We start from the raw sequence: 19329 nt of genomic DNA on the forward strand, positions 1-19329 counted from the left end.
TTTGCAAATATCTCCAAGCTACCCTCCATCAAAAGTCGATGAGACTCCCACTGACCTACATCAGCAGATTCCACCCAATTTAGTTTCTGGTGATCTGGCAAGTGTGATGGCAAATCACAGTGGTTTAATCTGTGTTACCATGGAGGCCACACGTCTGTTTCTTAAGCTGATGGGCACTCCTTGCCTTTCACTATTCCACTGTCCTCAGGCAAATACTTATTAAAGTGGTCTAGAAACACAGTAGTGCATTACATTCCACAAAGCATTTCAGGAAAGATGCCCTACTAAGAAATGTTCTCACAATCTCAAAGGTAAAAAAGCTTATATTCAACTGCATCAAACTCATCATAAGAAGCATCTGAATATCAGGTTGAAATTATTCTTCACCACCAAAGGGGACCAGGCCCCTTGCAAAAATGACCAATTCTGGTTTGGATTCAGGAATACCCAAGATGAACCTTAAAGGTGCCAGCAAGTAAGAAAGGGCTCAGAGAATGACAAGGAAACATAAACAGTGCAAGAGGATCAGCTTAAATACATTGGGTCAAATTACAGGTAATCTGACCATCAAAACACACTGTAAGATAAGGGGATGAGGCTGCTGCATAGCGATGGCAGGGGCACAAGACCTGATGGGAGTGGGTTACACGGGCACCTGACAAATTCCACAAACTGTAACACTTAGGATCTGTGCCTTCCCCACCAATAAATTATATCTCATGTGACAGAACCCATCTGCCTTATAGGCCCAAGACGAAAAATCACATGATCATGCAAATAAATGCAGAAATGGCATTTGACAAAATTCAATACCCATTCATAACACTAGAATTAAAGAAATCTCTTTTACCTAGTAAAGGACATCTACAGAATCTGTAGCTACTATCATATCTGACAGCAAAACATGAGAATGAGTAAGAATAAGTATTCTGACCACTCCATTTAGCATATTTGGAAGTCCTTGCCAGTGCAATAAGGCCAAAAAATAAAAATAAACAAAAGGCTTCTAGATAAGAAAAAATAAAACTTGCTTTCTTGACAGACATGATTCTCTATGTAGAAAAATCCCATGGAATCTACAAAAATGCTCCTAAAACTAACAAATGAGTTTAGCAAGACTGCAGAGTATAGATTCAAATAATCACCTGTATTCCTAAATACCTATGATGAATATCTCCATTTTTTTAAAATTACCACTTACAATACCAGAGAAAAACTGGAACGCCCAAGCATATATCTAACAAAATATGTACAAAATTGGCAATCTGAAAACTACAAAAACATTGATGAAACTTTGGTCAAAGACAACCAAAACTGGGACACCTGGGTGGCTCAGCGGTTGAGCATCTGCCTTTGGTGCAGGATGTGATCCCAGAGTCCCAGGATCGAGTCCCACATTGGTCTTCCCGTGGGGAGCCTACTTCTCCCTCTGCCTGTGTCTCTGCTATTCTCTTTCTCTGTGTCTCTCATGAATAAATACATAAAATCTGGGCAGCCTGGGTGGCTCAGCAGTTTAGCACCACCTTCAGCCCAGGGCGTGATCCTGGAGTCCTGGGATGGAGTCCCACATCGGGCTCCCTGCATGGTGCCTGGTTCTCCCTTTGCCTGTGTCTCTGCGTCTCTCTCCCTCTCCCTCTCTCTTTCTCTCATGAATAAATAAATAAAATCTTTAAAAATAAATATAATCTTTTTTTTTTTTAAAAAAAAGGACAACCAAAATAAAGGGAGAGATATACCATATTCCTGGACTGGAAGATTCAATACTGTCAAGTTACCACTCCTCTCCAAACTGGTTAACAGATTCAATGTAATCTAAATCAAAATTCTATAGATATCGACAGAACAGATTCTAAAATTTCTATGAAAATGGAAAAGAACTAGAATGACCAAAACAATTAAAAAAAAAAAAAAAGGTTGAATTCACATTGATTTCAAGACTAACTACAAAGCTACAGTGATGTAGACTGTGGTGTTAGCAAGACACACAGATGAAGGGAATTCTGGAGAGTCTAGAAAGAGACCCACACAGTCAGGAATCAGCTCACTTTCAGCAAAGTTGCAAGGTCAATATAAGGGAAATGGAACAGTCTTTTTAAGAAATGGTGCTGCAAAAAAAATGGTGCTGAAACAACTGGAAATCAATATGCAGAAAAATGAACATCTACATGTTTGCCACGTAATACAAAACCTGACTCAAAGGGAATCATGGAGGTAAATGTAAAACATAGAATATACAACTTCCAGAAGAAAATACAGGAGGTTTCTGTGACCTTGGGGTAAGTGAAGAGTTTTTAGATAGGATGCCAAAAGCACAATCTATAAAAAAAAAAAAAAAAAAAAAAACTATAAAAAAAAAAGATAAAATACACTGCATCAAAACATAAAACATTTGCTCTGAAAAAACAGTGTAAGAGAGAAAGATAAGCTTTGTTTTTTTTGAAAGATAAGCTTTAGAATGGGAGAAAAACATTTCCAAATTTGTATCTGCCAAGAAACTTGCATTCATACAAAGAATTCTCAAATCTAACAGTGACATATAGGACTCAGACTTTCCCAAAGAACATACACCAACGAACCACCAGTGAGCCCCCAAACCACGACCACTGCAAGCATATTGTGACAACTAGAGATGAAGACGGAGGACACAGCAGGGCCTTCCCTCCAAGGGGCGGCAGGAGTGCAGCAAGGCACAGCCACTGCAGCAACTTTGACAATTTCTTGCTAAATGGAACATACAGATAGTAAACAAGCGGGCAGTCAGCCTCCAAGGCATGTTCCCGCACAACACAAAGGCCTAGGTTCACACAAAACTGTATATGAATGCTGACAGCAGCCTTACCCCTAAGCAAACAATCCAAGTGTCCTCCGAAGGATGAGTGAAGAAACAAACCAAGGAACTCATGCCATTGAACACTGCTTACTTAGCAAAGAGAGAAGACTATGGTAAATGGCACAGCGTGGCCGCTCAGGGACAGAAGCCACATGTTGCAGGATCCACCTAGATTTCATTCCGGAAAAGGCAAAATCACAGAGGCAGAGAGCAAAGATTTCATTCAGGAGGATGATAGAGCTCTGTTTCTGGACCACAGTGATGGCCACACAACTCTATGGGTTTGGCAAAACTCAACAGAACTACAGACAAAAAAAGAGTGAGTTTTACTGAATTGAGTCAGTCTAAGTAAATAAATAGTATTATAGTGACATTACCCACTGGCTGAAAAACAAATCCACATATGAATATATAAACGGAGAAAAAGGAAAGCACACTGTTAACAGCGGAATGCCAATCAATAAATGCATTAGGGATGATTGGGCTAGAAAAATCCATTTCCCAATCTTTAAGGTGAAAATGGATTCTGTCCCAATGGTGGAATTAGTGGCTGAAAGTTTAATGAGATACTGGATTATTTAAATAGTCTCAAAGTATCTTCCCCAAATGGCTTATCATTTACCAAAGAGAAAATAAGAACCTTCCACTACAAAAGCCTGGTGGACCCCAGTCTCACAAGTGGTCAAGGTGAGCATCACCAGTCGCAGGACCACTGATCTCATGGCTTCCTATTATGGCACAGCGAGCTGCACACACTGTCACTTCAGTGGTATTCCTCTCAAAAATACATGGCCCAAGTCAGACACAAGGAAATGTCACACAATCCAGTATCTAAGGACATTCTACAAAATAAGCAGTCTAAACTCAAACAATGTGAAGGTCATGAAAGACCAAGGAGTCAGCCCAGATTAAAGAAGACTAACCAGGCATGACAACCAAGCACAGCTGGTGACCCCAGACTACAGGAAAAACACTGTGGCCGACCCTTGAGCAAGGCAAGGTTGAACCGTGCAGGTCCACTTACGCACAGATGTTTTTCCCATACGGTACAGTAAAGGTATTTTCTCTTCTTCTTTATGATTTCCTTCTTTCCAGCTCACTTTACTATAAGAATACAGCATATAAAACATGTAACAGACAGAATACGTGCTGACTAGGTTATCAGTAAGGCTTCCAGTCAACGGCAGGCTAACAGTACTTAAGTTTTGGGAGGTCAAAAGTTATATGTGGAGGTTCCACCATGTGGGGATGGTGCCCCTACACTGTTTAAAGGTCAACTCTATGAAGGACGCCGTCAGGGCAAAAGACAAAAAACCACATATGAGCCCCTGGCTTAGTTGTAATCCTGACATGACTTGTACTGTGCTGGGTAAGAGAACACTCTCACCTGCTATGTGCTGAATATCAGCATAAAAGGGCCTGCCACAGTACCCGCAACTGCCGGTTGCCCAGTTCGGGGGAAATATGTGTGCAGACACATACAAGAGAGTGAAAACACTACAGAGGGGCAAAGAGTGCACATTGCTGAATCCAGGTAAAGGACACATAGGAAATTCTTTGGAAAACTGTTTTTGCAACTTTTCACATATGTTTGAAATGATAGCAAAATTAAAAATAAAAAAAAGTTTTTTTAAAAAAATGTATCACCACAAAGATGAAACTACTCTCTGAAGCCAAGAACCATCCATTATTCCCTATTGCGAGAATTTGACCTATCCTTTCAGGTTCTTGGCATCACCGATGTTAACACTGAGTGATTTGGTTTCCAAACACACTAATCAGTCTCTACTTGGTGGACACCTGAATGGGGCCTAAGGTCCTGACTTCAGCATTTCTTCCAGTTCGGAAAATACCAAGTTACTAGCTGCTTAAATCTTTTTTTTTTTTTGTTCTGTTTTGCACTGTTCTTAAAAATACAGATAGAAGACACAAAAAAGAATCAACATTTAAAACACAGCACACAAGGAATCCTGAGTACACATTCAACAAGACTGTATTAGGTGACATGCATGCTAAAGCTACTACTGCGTCACACTCAACACAGAAAAAATAATAATGCATTAAGATCCGTGTTGTCATTTACTCATGCAACTTAATTTTATCATTTTTATATACAGGAAGACTTTTTAATTTTTTAAAAAATAAGGAATGGGCTCTGGAAAAAAATGTTGGAGAGCAAATAGTAAAATTGAAGGTTAAAATATCTGGATGAAGGGAAGTTTGGGATGAGGCTACATTTGAGAACCATCGAAAAGTACCTGAAGCGGTTGCTGCTGGGATGAAAAAGCAGCAGAAACATTTGGCGGAAGCTGGGTTGCTATAGCAACGGGAGTACCAGTCTGCCCATCCTTTCCTGTCACAACCTTTACCTGAGAGGAAATATTTTGAGAAAAAAAGGCAACATAATTTTTAAGACTGCTCAAAATTTTGTCAGAATTTTATTGCTGATAGCTCAGTGATGTTTGGTGTTTAAAATGGAATGCTTTTGCATGAAATCTTGTAAAAGGATACCTAACTGACTTACGGTGGATTTACAACAGAACGACCTAACTCTAGTGTGAATCTTACAGGAACTCCAATTTGAACACAGTGCAACATCCTCAGATTCTGCAACTTCAAACCGTAAGCAAGGGAACGGCAGGCAGTCTCTGAGCAGCAAAGCCCTAGTGCCCTCACAGGCCATCTGTACAGCAGCCACCCCACTGCCTGCTGTTGTGTGGGTCTATCTCAGTAGGAAGGTGCAAAAAAGGGAGTCATGCCTCCTCATTAGCACAGATGAGGGGGACGGAGCCTACAGATAGCATTGAAATACAGAGAACTGAATTTCGCTGTTTCATGGCAAAGAGGTGTAATCCTCAAAATAATCATATTGACCTTTTAGAAAATAAAAATAGTCCTTTCTGGAAAGGGTGTTAAAGAAAACACAAAATGGCAAAGCCACACAGATATGTCCAGAAATCTCAATGAGGACGGCAAAGCAAAGAGGTCAGCTTTTGCTCAGCAAAGGCTGATTTCTTTGCAGGAGAAGAGCTGACAAAGAGCCAAATTACTTTAGCTGTATCATAAAACAAAATAAGCTCCACCAACATACTGTACACTACACAACACAATGGCACAAAATACAGTGCGTTACAGTATCCCTCACCATTCTCACCATTGCTCTGTTTTCATTAGCTCCTCTTTCAGGAAATACAAGTAGAAGGATCTTAGGAATCACTATGGTACTGATAAAACTCAGGGGGATTTATGAAAGACCTGTTCCAAGCACCCCAAAATATTTCACTCCCTATAAAAAATTCTATGTTAAATATCACTCAATAGGTATTTGCATACATGAGTTTAAAAAACCTCAAATTGAAGACTTTTACATCTAAAAATTGAAAAATTCTCCAAGCTTTGCTATAACAATGGTATCTTCATCATGAAGACACCATACAGACCTACCTGGTGATGTGAAATCATGACTGTTATACTGTACAGTTACTGATTCAAACCCCTTGTTTAAAAACATTTGTGGTATTTTTAATGGTAGACCAGTGTAGGTAAAATGCAAAATCTATGCAAGTAGCCAGAAGGCATCCACATCTCCAGCCTCAGAGCTGGACAAGACCCACAACTGACTACGGGAGATGGCTGGGTCATGCCAGGCCAGCCTTCAGAAACTAGATGACCTTGCTCTGCAAGAACATGTGCAGGCCTGGACCAGCACTGCTCACAGGGTCATCCTGCATCTTCTTCCCAATGTCCAGAGCAGCTCCTTCCCACCATGCAGGGAAAGAGCAAAACACATCTTCAATTTTACTTCTGGATCAAATCCTCATGAAACCACATCCTAGAAACATCCCAGGCTCAAAGGCTATGTTTTATTTACAGTTGCCTAGACTCAAATTTGCATAGCATGGTACTCTAATTAAAGTGCTATTTCTCACCTCATCATTGATAACCTCAGACTTTTCTTCCTCCTCCTCTTCTTCCTCCTCTTCCTCCTCCTCCTCTTCCAGATCCAAATCATTCTGCCTAAGATAAGCTTGCAACGGAGCATAGTGCTTCTTCTTGAAAGCCAGGAAGTCCATCATGTTCCCTTGAAGGTGCTGCAGGAAGAACAGTTCGACCAAGTACTCCCTGAAGGCCTCCTTTAGCGCCTCCATTTCTCTGTAATGGTACTCCAGGCACTGCTTCCTCATCTGGGCCAGCTCCTGAGATGCTGGGGGGATCTCCTCCAACTTCTTAGGGGCCTTTCGTACCCCTGCACTCCCCGCAGATGTGAGAGGAAGGCTGGAGAGGCCCGGGGGCACCGCAGTCCTGGAGGGGCTGGTGGGGGGTGGTGGGGACGTCATCCCAAAGGCCGAGGCCCCCCCAACCCCAACCCCGACCCCAGGCAGCAGGGGTCTGGTCAGTGGCGGCCCCTGCAGCACCTGCTGCTGCTGGACCAGCTGGCCCTGGATGATGCTGCTGATCTGGGGTGGCAAGCTCGCTGTGGTGATGTGACCAGGGCTGGCCAGGGGCTGCAGGCTGGCTGCACCTGCAGCCGCAGGACTCTGTGGTCCCAGGTGGTGGACGGTGCCCCCAGACTGTGCATGGGGCTGTGACAGTCTCCGTTCTCGGACCGCGATGGGAGCCCCTGTGTGCTGCAGCTGCACCTGGGTACCTGGAGCCATCTGGGCAAGGCCCGAGCTCTCCTGAAACACAAAGTGACCGCCACTAGACGGGCTCAAGCTCATCTGCCTCACTAGCACGCTGGCGTCCACAAAGCCCCCGGTGGGACTGCTGCTGCAAAGGCCCAGGCCAGGGCCAGGGGTGCCTGTCCGCATGCTCTGCAGGCCCGGCCCTGGCCCAGGACTAGGCTGGGTGGGGCTCTGAGTCTGCACCTGTTGGGACAGTGGCGAGGTGACCTGGATGTACGATGGAGACCCATGCTCAAAGCGCCTCTGCTGGGCGCTGAACTGGAAACCTGGAGAAGTAGGGCTGGGGAGTGGCAGAGGAGCGAGCGTGATCTGTGGGTTTCCTCCCACCACGGGTCCGACGCTCTGTAGGGCGATGTTCACGTTCTGCCCAGTCACGGGACTCCTGTTCATCAACTGCTGAACTTGGTAACCAGGAGACTGAGGTGCAGACGGGCTGGCCGATGGCGCAAAGGGCGTGGCAGGGGACTGGGGAGGATTTGGGTGGGCCTGCTGCTCTTCTCCTTCGCTGCTGGTGAAGGCCCTAGACCTCTGCAGCTGGTGCTGGACACTCTGAGGGCCGCTGCCATGGTGCATTATCGCCCCCCTTTTTAATCCAACTTAACGTTCTCCTGAAAAATCAAAGTTAATATCAAGTTACTTGAAGACAAATGTAAGCATCTGCATCTGATCAGCACTTACTACAAGTACCATTTAGCAGCACTGGAGAGATAGTCTGGTATGTTCCCAGGGGCATCTGATGCAAATGAGTCTTATTAATTCTTATCAAGCCATGAAAGAGATGGCACTAAAGACAATGTCCCTCAACACAGATGAGGGACAGGTCCTTCTGGGTCACTGCTGGGACCTGCAGGTGGATAATCCCAGTTAACTACCATGGAAAGTAACCAGCATTGCTAGCTCAAGGCCAGGCAGGATCTGAACCTGGCACTGGCACTTGTGCCCAACACATTTCTTCCCAGAAGCCGCCTCCTAGCTAGTGGTTCCTCTCCATTTCCACATGCGGGAGGGCTGTCTGCCTGTCTCTCCTGGTAGAAGGACAGCCCCCTGCTCAACGCCAGGCAGTCAGTGACTGCATCAGCTGTCTGCGGTCTACTGCCATCACCCTATCACCAGAACAGAACACCCCATCAACTTCTGGGCTACATCAACTGCAAACACAGAGAGCAACCATTTCATTTCAGATCCTAAGCTCCTGAAGGAGAGGGCCCAGGCCTGGGGGCCAGAGCCTCACCTTAGACCTGTTGTAGAAGCCAGGACAAAACAAGAAGGCACCTCAAACTTCAGAGAGAGAGGAAGAATGGCGGGACTTGGGCCCATGCTCTGGGAGAGTCTCCCTCAGACATATGCAAACTCTCTGGAGCTGGTACCACAGCTTCAAAGGGGCTCCTAGCCCAAACAGCTTTGTGCAGAGGACCAGGGAGGTACTGGGAGAGTAGAAGACATGTGCTGGGGGTCAGCTCTCAGGACCCCAGAATGCTCCCAAGTCAGATCCAGCTAGAGTCTCAGTGTCTGCGAGGGATATGACCCCACTGGGGACATGATGTCCTCCAAAGCCCCCTGCTCCAGGTGTCTGCTCCCCACTACAACAGGGTCACAGGCACAGAAATAGCCTTTCACCACTGGAAATTCTCAAGTCTTAACCGACACACTGAGCTCCCCATTTCTTGGTGTTCCTTCCACCCTGCCCCTCAAAACAAGCAATAGGGCCGGTCTCGTCATCCACAGGGCATTACCTCGTCATCCACAGGGCATCACAAATTATCTCAGAGGACAGGGGTAAAAACATCAGAAACCAGAAGCTATAAAAGTTACAACGCAAAAATACATCTACACGTGGAACCCTGGCCAAGATAGATGGTATGCAGAATTAGAAGCTACAGAATGTATGGGTATGCCAGTAAAGGTTGGGAAAACACGAAAATTGGTGCCTATTTAAACAACAGAAAAGGTACTTTCTGCTCTGAAGGCTATTGCTAAAGAGAGTCCAAGATCACAGGCAAGCTGCAACACATATGTCTAACAGGAGATCACGGCCTCAGCACACCTCCTGCTTTCAGAACGAGCTCTTGCTCCTGAGCTTTGTAAACAAGCATTATGAGGAGACATGTGTGGAACTGGCACAAAAATAGAACAAATGTGATAAACACAAGGGCATATTTAGGATTATTTCCTTAGAATACATTCTCACAACATCAAAAGTGAGCAAAGAGAGAGAACAAAAGCCATAAATGAGCTCGCTCACATATAACAATTCACAAAACCAGGGGAAGCTAAGACTTAGGAGGAAATATGTCATGACCACTGACAGAGTGAAAATCCTATTTCAATTCTCACCACAAATCATTCACCAAAATAAATGAAGCATTTTCATAAGGTAACATCCCAAGTTTTACACCAATCGTAAAAGAGTCAAAATAGAAATACACAGAGAATACAAAAATGAATACTTACTAGAGCTCTGAAGGGGAATTCAAGTTCCTAAACTTAAAACAGTAAAGTTGTATCTGAAAAGACAGATGGATTTGAAGACATGCAAAATTTTAAAATGTTTAAAATTCAAAAATAAATCATCAAAATCATGACTATTTGGGGTAGTTATGATGGGGCTATCACTACACTATAGAAAGTACTCATATAAAGTGGAAATCACTGAAATCCCACAGAAAAATGAATTAAGGACAAGAGACAGTTTACAAAAGAAAAACATCTATTTAACTAGCTGGAAGGGAAATGTCCAACTTCACCACTTATAAAGTAATACAGACTGAAATAAATATCTCCCAGATCCACTTAGCCAAGATACTATATCACACGACTGGCACCCTGCCAACCCCACATCTAGTGGAGGGTTGAGAGGCAGATAGGGACACAGAGCAGAGATCTCAAAGAGCTCAGAGGCCAGGACATGCCTGACAAGGTGGGCAACAGTGCTGGGAAAGCAGAAGCAACCCACCTGACCCATTACCTTTGACCTAGTAAGACTAGCTCTGGAAATCTCTCCTGAGGAAATTCACCTATTTTTTTTAAATTGTGCATAAAAATGTTTATTGCAGAATACAGTAAGAGTTCAAAAAAAAAAGTAACTGGAACTATCCAGTGCCCAAGTTCTAGATGGAGGCTCTAATAAAAATGAAAAATGTGCAGACATATTACCACGAAAGAAGCAGGATACCAATTATATGATATAGCCACTACTCTGTTAAAGATATAAATTAAATAGCTAGCCACTGAAATATATCAAAATATGAATACTGACCTTCACCTGGAGAAGGGATAGAGCACTCCTTGGCGATATGAGGACCAAGCTACCAAGCTACCAAGCACCCACACCACGATGAGTTGCAAGATGCCAAGGAGCAGAGCCAGACGCAAGGATCACACAGCGCAGGTCACTGACATGACATGATATTCTGGAACAGGCAAAACCAGAGGGACAGAGATTAGACAGATGCCGAGGGCTGGAGATGGGGGAGGGGCTGACTCAGGAGCAGCAGAGAGAATCTGGGGGGTGGACCCACTCCTCCACTAAATGTGTGAAAGTGGTTACTAATGTGTTTGTCCAAAGTCACAGGGTCACACGCTAAAGCATGAACTTTGAACATTATACCTCAACTTTTTAAAGTAAATTATACCTCAACTTTTTAAAGTAAATCCTGACCTCAGTGAGCTTATAGTCAGGTAGAGAAATAAACCCAATCAACAATGATATAAAGAAACTGCTTATCTAAAGCAGCATTCCCTAAATATGTGCCACAGCCAACCCAATGGAAAGCAAAACTACCACCAATGGCGAAACAATTTTTTTTGGTAGTAGCTGTTTCTACTTTCAAGGCCCATCAGAAAGAGCTGGAGCCAACCCTTAAGCTCACAGTCCCACGCAGGTACTGCTCAGGATGAGGCTTAGGTTGGGGCACCGTGGTACAGCATGGATGCAGCCTGGCAAGAGGCAGTGTGCAGGCCCTCAGGTCACTGTGTGCAATGCTCCCTAGTGCCACTGGCAGCAGGATGCCAGCCACAGGCCCACATCCCTGCTGCTGCTCTGTCAGGGCGACAATGACATCATAAAGGGGCACTTCCAGATGCCAGGAAAATGCCACTCTAAGGAACACTATCTGGGCCCTGTTCTGTGCAGGGCAGGGGTCCCTGGGTCAGAACCCATGAGAGGGGGATCCCTGGGTGGCGCAGCGGTTTAACGCCTGCCTTTGGCCCAGGGTGCGATCCTGGAGACCCGGGATCGAATCCCACGTCGGGCTCCCGGTGCATGGAGCCTGCTTCTCCCTCTGCCTGTGTCTCTACCTCTCTCTCTCTCTCTCTCTCGGTGACTATCATAAATAAATTTAAAAATTAAAAAAAAAAAAAAAGAAAAGAAAAAAAAAAGAACCCATGAGAGGGAGGGATGGATGGCTTGAGAGACTGGACACCCCCAGCAGCTGCTCTCAGCCCCACTGCTGAAGCCTCAAATTGCTGCTGCTGCCCACCCACCATTCCTGGTGTCCTATCTAGGAGCTGCCAGATCAGGCAGCTAGGGATCAGGAGCTCTCTTATTCCCCCTCACCAAGTAGGGAGCTCAGGCCATGAGCCTTGCTCCCTTCCCAAACTCACCCCCCTCTCTGCCCCCACACTTCCCCAGACCCAGCCAGGACCGTCTCCCCTGCTTCAGGGAGTTTTGCAATGTTGTCACCATAGTCATGGGGCACCCTCGAAGCCAAAGGCAAGGCCTGGGCACTGTTCATCACACAGGGCCACTGCTGTCACCACAGGGAAGTGCTTCTGCACATCCATACCACCCGCGTCCAGTACACAGCTCATGGCCCAAAGAACCCCAGCAGGCCGTGAGGAAACACACAGAGGCAGACATGGAAGTGTCAGAGACAGTCCGTAACTCTGGTCTATGCAAAACCCAGAGCGCAGATTTGGCCCTCATGAACCAACAAAGTATCTCTACAAGGCTGCTCACAAGCAACAGGCTAAATGCGACTCAGTCGCTCACTCCCAGACCTCACTTACGAAATGACATTTCCTGTTAGAGAAATCAGTAAAACAAAGTAGAACTCCAAGACCTGAAGTTGAATTCTTTCAAGCATATTAACTTATAAATCATCTCTCTTAATAAAAGAATTGCAATTAAAACTAAACTGGAATGCCATTTTGCATCTATCAGAACGCACAATTCAGAAGCCAGACATACTGCTGGTGAGGCTGGGAGAAGTCAGGTCCACTCAGCTCTGCTATAGTGCTGTCCGACCCGACCCAAGGACCTGGCACCACTTCATAAAACCGCATGTGCTTGTCCACATGCTGGACCCTGCAGTTCCACTACAAACTCACCCTGAATAGCCACCTCTGGTACAAAAACACATAAGCAGAGTTCAGTCACTACAGCATTATTTGTAAACACACACATTAAAAATAATTGGGCTCGGCAGTTTAGTGCCACCTTCAGCCCAGGGCCTGATCCTGGAGACCTGGGATCAAGTCCCATGTCCGTCTCCCTGCATGGAGCCTGCTTCTCCCTCTGCCTGTGTCTCTGCCTCACTCTCTCTCTCTCTCCCTGTGTCTCTCATGAATGAATAAATAAAAAATCTTTAAAATAAAAATAAACTACACATCCACATTTCACAGACTGGTTGACTTTATTTGGTATATCCACTCAATGGAGCTCTACGCAGCTGTACAAATAAGAAAGCTCTCTGTGAACTCGTACAGAGCAATTTCCAGAAATGTCACATGAAGTCAAATAAAACACAGAAGATTCTATGTGGGATACTACCCTTGCTAAAAGGAAAAGATAGGCAGATGTATAAATAGATACATCTTGCCTGCATTGTTTTCTACAAAAAAAAAAGGATATGTACATAAATCTGTTATATACTTAATTTTTTTCCCACAAAAATGTATCTCCTAGTTATGTTCACTACAACAGTCTACAAACACCGATATCCTGTAAATAGCTGCTTACTTTTACAAAAAAGGAACTCATAGGGACGCTTTGGTGGCTCAGCTGTTGAATGTCTGCCTTCGGCCCAGGATGTGATGATCCTGGAGTCCCAGGATGGAGTCTCACATCGTGCTTCCTGCATGGAGCCTGCTTCTCCCTCTGCCTATGTCTCTGCCTCTCTCTCTCTGTGCCTCTCATGAATGAATGAATGAATGAATGAATGATCTTTAAAAATATTAAAAAATAAAATATTTAAAAACTTTAAAAAAGTTACAGGAAAAAATATTTTCCACATGAGAGAGCAATACCAAACATTCCTTAACAAATTAAAGGGTGCAAAAAAAGTCCCATTTACCAACAAAATACACATTCTTCTCCCCTCAGAGTACATCAGGCAGGCTCCATGCTCATTCCTAAAATATGTACATTCCAAATGACATGAACTGGGCCAAACTGAGTTTAAAACTCTGTGGGTTTCACTGTGCCACGTGCTCTGTGGCAGTGCCACAGTGCAGAAACTGGCACTGAGGTCTCCATGTCTCTTCTAGCTTAACCGGCTATGATGCTGAGACTTTGCTGTCGTGGTGGTGGGGGCAGGTCCTTAACCTGACAGAACAGAGAGCCCTGTACTACCAGACAGGCGGACTGTATCTCAGCTGCAGAGGATGAGTCAAGAGAAAGTAAAGCAGGGCTTCCTCAGACATAGCCATAAAGCTGCAAGCCCCTAACATCCCTGTACTGCTGTGTTTCTCAACTTTTTACCCACAGCCGTAAGAGGTCTGTTTAGATCCTTCTCTCCTAATCCCCCCTCACACTCTGTGAAGTTTTATTACCACAACCATAGCACAGACCTCGCTTTGGGAGGCTACAAATCACTGTCACATCTAAGATTTTTTCACCCTCCTCCTTAGAACCAATTTCCAGCCCCTGGGGAATTTCCAGCACCATCACGGAGAATGCAGCTTCTAACGTGCAGAAAGAGACCTGGAAAAGTGCAAACTGAATCAGTTAGCCTAATCAGGAAGTTAGGAACTGGGAGAAAGAGCAAAGAGGAGCTCCTGTGGACTGCCTGGACAGCACACAATGTGAGTCACTCAGGCATCGCTTGTATCAGAGGACCAGAAACAACAGGGGACTGGTTCGATTGCAGCACACCCAGCAGCACAAGGAAACAAGCTCTTGGTACAAGCAGCAACCTGGATGAAGCTCAAAAGCATTATGTTCAATAAAAGAAGCTCCACATGGAGTTCCTTTAATTGACATCCCAGAAAAGACAGAAAACACAGTGACAGATCAGTGGCTGTAGAGAGGGAGGAGCTCAGGACAGTGAGGGTGCTAGGGAATTGTTGGGGGTGAAGAAACTGGCATTTTTATTTTTAATTATTTTTAATTATTTTTTTGAGATTTTATTTATTCATAAGAGACACAGAGAGAGAGAGAGAGAGAGAGAGAGAGAGAAGCAGAGACACAGGCAGAGGGAGAAGCAGGCTCCATGCAGGGAGCCCAACATGGGACTCAATCCTGGGTCTCCAGGATTACAACCTGGGCCGAAGATGGCACTAAACCACTGAGCCACCCAGGCTGCCCAAGATTGGCATTTTTAGAGAGAGTGAGAGTGTGCATGAGTGAGAAGAGAGTGAGAAGGAAGGAATCTCAAGCAGATCCCTGCAGAGCAAGTAACCCATTATGGGGCTTGATCTCACGACCCTGAGATCAGACCTAAGCTGAAATCAAGAGTTGGATGCTTAACTGACCAAGCCACCCAAGCTGTTCTGAATCCTGATTGTCATAGAAATTACACAATGTCTATCAATATTCTCAGAATTCTATACCAAGAAAAGTGAATACTATGACGTGTAAAGTTAAAAAAAAAAAAAAAGCTAAGTAACGTGAGGTTATGCAAAGGCCTTCCCTTTACTCAGTACACAAATTACTTTTAAAATTTATTTCTACAATAATGCACCAAAACAAGATAAAAATTTCCACTGACTAGAAATAAAGAACCACGGGGAGGTGGAGCTGAGAATACAGGCACAAAGGACAGATGCTCTGCCCAGAGGTGACTCCTGAAGGCAGTGGGCACATGGTCCCTCTCCAGGTGGCTGAGGATCAAAGCCACTAGCACGAGGCTCCCAAGAAAGGAGCAGACCAGCCAAGTAGAGACTACCTCCACAGTGGGACCACAAAATTTCAGGCACTGGAAGACCCAGTTCCAGTGCTGCGCAGCCACAAACCCCTGCTAGGGAAGAGCAGCTTTCCTCCCACCCAAGAGGTGTACTGAGACATAAACATGGAGGGGGGATGGACAGAGAGAATCCATGGCAGGCCCCACAGATGATGCAGGTGGAGAAACCACGCCCAACCTCATGTGGAACGCAAGGTCTAGAGACTGCCCCCTTCCTTGAATGGCTTCCCACCCTCCAAGCTGACTCCCTTTCATCGCCAACCACGTCAAACCTCACCTCCTCACCTCCGGCACGGGTCTTCCTCTTGGGAGAGCCAGCTTCCCTCTTCTAAGCATGTGAATTTTATTCTTCAGCATCCCCTAGAATCATTGATTATCCCTGTATGCCTAGGTCCCTACCAAATCCACCTGCTTCAGGGGACCTGGGTGGCTCGGTAGGTGAAACGCCTGCCTTCAGCTCAGGTCATGATCTTGGGGTCCTGGGATCAAGCCCCACCTCGGGCTCCCTGCTCAGTGGGGAGCCTACTTCTCCCCCTCCTCCCACACCACTCGGGCTCTTTCTTGCTCTCTTTCATGCTCACTCTCTCTCAAATAAATAAAATCTTAAAAAAAAAATCCACCTGCTTTAGAAAATAATTTGTTCATTGTTATATTTACTCAATATTTATTGAGCACTTACTCCATCAGGCACTATTTTGAAGCACTGGGGACACAAGAGTGAACACAGCATGGTTTCCGCCCCCAGAAGGAGGGCAGTCAAGTGATACACAGGAAGTGCAATGGCAGAGCTGTGGCAAGATGAGGTAGAGACAGTGAGTAATGTGGGCAAGGTGTCGAGTTCTACAGCCTCTCTGAAGAGGGGCTTTTGAAGAGAGTCAGACCATGGCATGTAGGACCCAACATTCCACACACAGCCAGGGTGTGCCCAGGCCCTGAGCCAGGTGTGACTGAGCCAGGGGATGAGGACTGGGGTGCAGGGACATGAGGTAACAGGGGCAGTAAGGACCTGGTCCTGAAGGGCTTCATAAATTGCCTTAAAGACTTTGTTTTTTTCCGGAGATAAGAACTATGGAGAGCTTTGGGCAAAGAAGTGCACAACGTGATTTGTTTTAAAAACATCAGCCAGCTGCTGTGTTGAGATTCAAGTGCAGAAGAGATAGGGTGAACAGGTAGAGCTGGGAGGAGGGCATTGGAATAACCCAGGTAAAAGATGGGTGGGGAGGGGGAGTGAAGGGCAGCCATAGATGAGAAGACACTGAGGAGCAGTCAGGTCTAAATCTGGTTTTGAAAGTGTTGACACAGGACAGTTCTGACCTGAGCAACTACAAACATGGAGCTGTGTCCAAGTGAAATGCAACAGAGTGTAAGCAGCAGATTCCACACAAGTTAAAGTAAGATTTGTAACTTGGAACAGGAAGATCCAGCTGGGAGATACACGTTCAGGATATGTTGACATGTGACCTACAGTCATGACACAGGATGAGATCACCTGGGTGTACAGACCAGAGAGGTCTGAGGACTGCTCTGAGGCATTAGAATACTTATACTTACAGGGAAAGGAGAGCATAAGGAACCAGCACAGAAACTAGAGGGAGCATCCAGCAAAGTAAAAGGAGAACCAATAGTGTGGTATCTCAGTGCCATAAGGAGATAATGTTTCAAGGAAGCCATGGGTGGCCTTGGCAATATAACAGCATTGATGACCCCAAGAGAAGTGGTTTTCAGAGGTGGGGTCAAAAGTTTAACTGAAGTTGGTTCAAGGGAAATGTGAGGAGAAAATGGTGACACGGAGCACATGATTTTTTTCTAACTCGGTATAAAAGGAAGCTAAAGACCTAGAAAGGCTAAGTGGAGGATTTGTATGTCAGTAAGAATACTTTAGAGAGGGGCACCTGGGTGGCTCAGTGGTTGAGCATCTGCCTTCGGCTCAGGTCGTGATCCTGGGGTCCTGAGATTGAGCCCCGCATCAGGCTCCCCGCAAGGAGCCCGTTTTTGCCTCTGCCTGTGTCTCTGCCTCTCTCTGTCTCTCTCACTAATAAATAATAACATCTTTAAAAAAATACTTCGGAAAGAAGATAAACTGAAAATAAGACATGAATATTAAAGCCATGGCCTACAGTAGGCAAGAAATTGTGGGTCCGATAGAAGAAAGTAAATAATGGTTTGCAGATACTACAGTGCTAACAGCAATTATTGTACCAGACTTCACAACATGTGATCATACTGTTTTTAAAAACACATAAAATTACATTATACAATCTCAATTATAAAAGAAAAATTACATGGGGATGCCTGGGTAGCTCCGTGGTTGAGCACCTGCCTTTGGCTCAGGGTGTGATCCTGGGGTCCTCGGATCGAGTTCCGCATCAGGCTCCTAGTGGGGACCCTGCTTCTCCCTCTGCTTGTGTCTCTGCCTCTCTCTCTGTGTCTCTCATTAATAAATAAAATCTTTAAAAAGAAAGAAGGAAAGAAAGAAAAAAAAGAAAAGAAGGAAGGAAAGAGAAAGAAACAAGAAAAATCACATGAATAGAACAAGAGACTGTAAAAACATTAACTGTGCTAATCTTTGTGTGGTAGAATGATTTAGTTTCAAAAAAATTTCTGCATTTCTGGCAACCATTCAGGGAGCACATCTGTTTTATTGGTTCCACTAAAAAAAAGTTACCAAAACCATTTTATTGCATATATAACTTCAAAAATTAACCAGAAAATACACAAAGACTCCAACACCTACAACAGCAGGAAGAAAGCACTACTAGCATTCCACCGCGCCGTCCTTGTCCACCAACAGTGACGGGAGCAAAGACCGAGGGACGACAGATCTCTGTGGACGAGTGCTGGGGGCGAGAGAAGGCCGGCGCCCACCGGGAGGTACGAGGGGGGCAAAGGGGCTAGGCCGGCGGCGGGGCCCCCCGCACATGCTGACTTCGCGACCGTCAGGACACAGCCGCGTCAGGACGAGCTGGGTCTGCCTTCCCCCAGCTGCCCCTCGTCGGTCGGCCTGGACACGTCCCTTTCCCTCTGAATCTGTTCCCGCACCCGCGGAGGTGGCACCCGTGCCGGGGGACCAATGCAGTGGGGATGCCTACCCTGCCGAAGGACCGGCGACGCAGAGCCGAGGGCCAGACCAAAATAAAGAGCCAGGCGGGCCCCACCGCCTGCCCACAGCGGGGGTCGGAGGGCCGCCCCCTCCCGGCGCTGGGGTCCGGGGGCCGCCTCTCCGCGTCGCCGCGTCTCCGCCCCCCACCCGCGGCCGCACCACCGCGGGCCGCGTCCCCGCGCCGGCGGCCCTCCCAGCCCCGGGGTCCCCCGCCCACCCCCGGCAGAGCCCAGACTTCGACGCCACCTCCCCCCGGCGCCAACCCCCCCACTCCCGGCAGCGCCCCCCACGCCGGCGGGCCCCCAACTACGCGCCCCGGGCTTGGTGGGGGAAGGGCCGGGGACGCAGGCCACGCGATTCCCGACCCCGACGCCGACGCCGACGCCGACCCCCGCCCGCTCCCGCTCCCGCCACCCCGTGCCCGCACCTGCCTGGGCCTGGACCACAGTCCCGCCGCTTCGGGCCGAGGGCTGGGGGCGGGGGTCGAGGCGGGGCCGCTCCGGTCGGCGCATCCGGGGCCACGGACAGAGGAAGCAGCGGCGCGCCCGCGGCCGCGAGCCGGAAGTGACGTCGCGAGAGGCGTCGAGACGG

General features: G+C 46.4%; 1 protein-coding gene across 19 annotated transcripts in view; it reads right to left on the bottom strand.

The window, feature by feature from the left end:
• Positions 1-19304, bottom strand: part of EP400 (E1A binding protein p400) — a 102870-nt gene extending 83566 nt beyond the window's left edge. For 8 of the 19 annotated variants that reach the window (XM_072802068.1, XM_072802072.1, XM_072802071.1 and 5 more), the window contains exons 1-5: positions 19166-19293; positions 10772-10925; positions 9967-10019; positions 6760-8123; positions 5089-5199 (exon numbers count right to left, since the gene is read on the bottom strand). In XM_072802068.1, the coding sequence (XP_072658169.1) occupies positions 5089-5199; positions 6760-8088 (1440 nt within the window). In that variant the 5' untranslated portion in view covers positions 8089-8123; positions 9967-10019; positions 10772-10925; positions 19166-19293. Of the gene's footprint in view, positions 1-5088; positions 5200-6759; positions 8124-9966; positions 10020-10771; positions 10926-19165 lie in introns of those variants that run through there. The other 11 variants (XM_072802082.1, XM_072802075.1, XM_072802083.1 and 8 more) reach the window with 7 other exon arrangements.
• Positions 19305-19329: the final 25 nt, after the last annotated feature.

This window comes from Canis lupus, chromosome 27, assembly GCF_048164855.1.
Source record: "Canis lupus baileyi chromosome 27, mCanLup2.hap1, whole genome shotgun sequence".
Classification (NCBI taxonomy): Eukaryota; Metazoa; Chordata; class Mammalia; order Carnivora; family Canidae; genus Canis; species Canis lupus.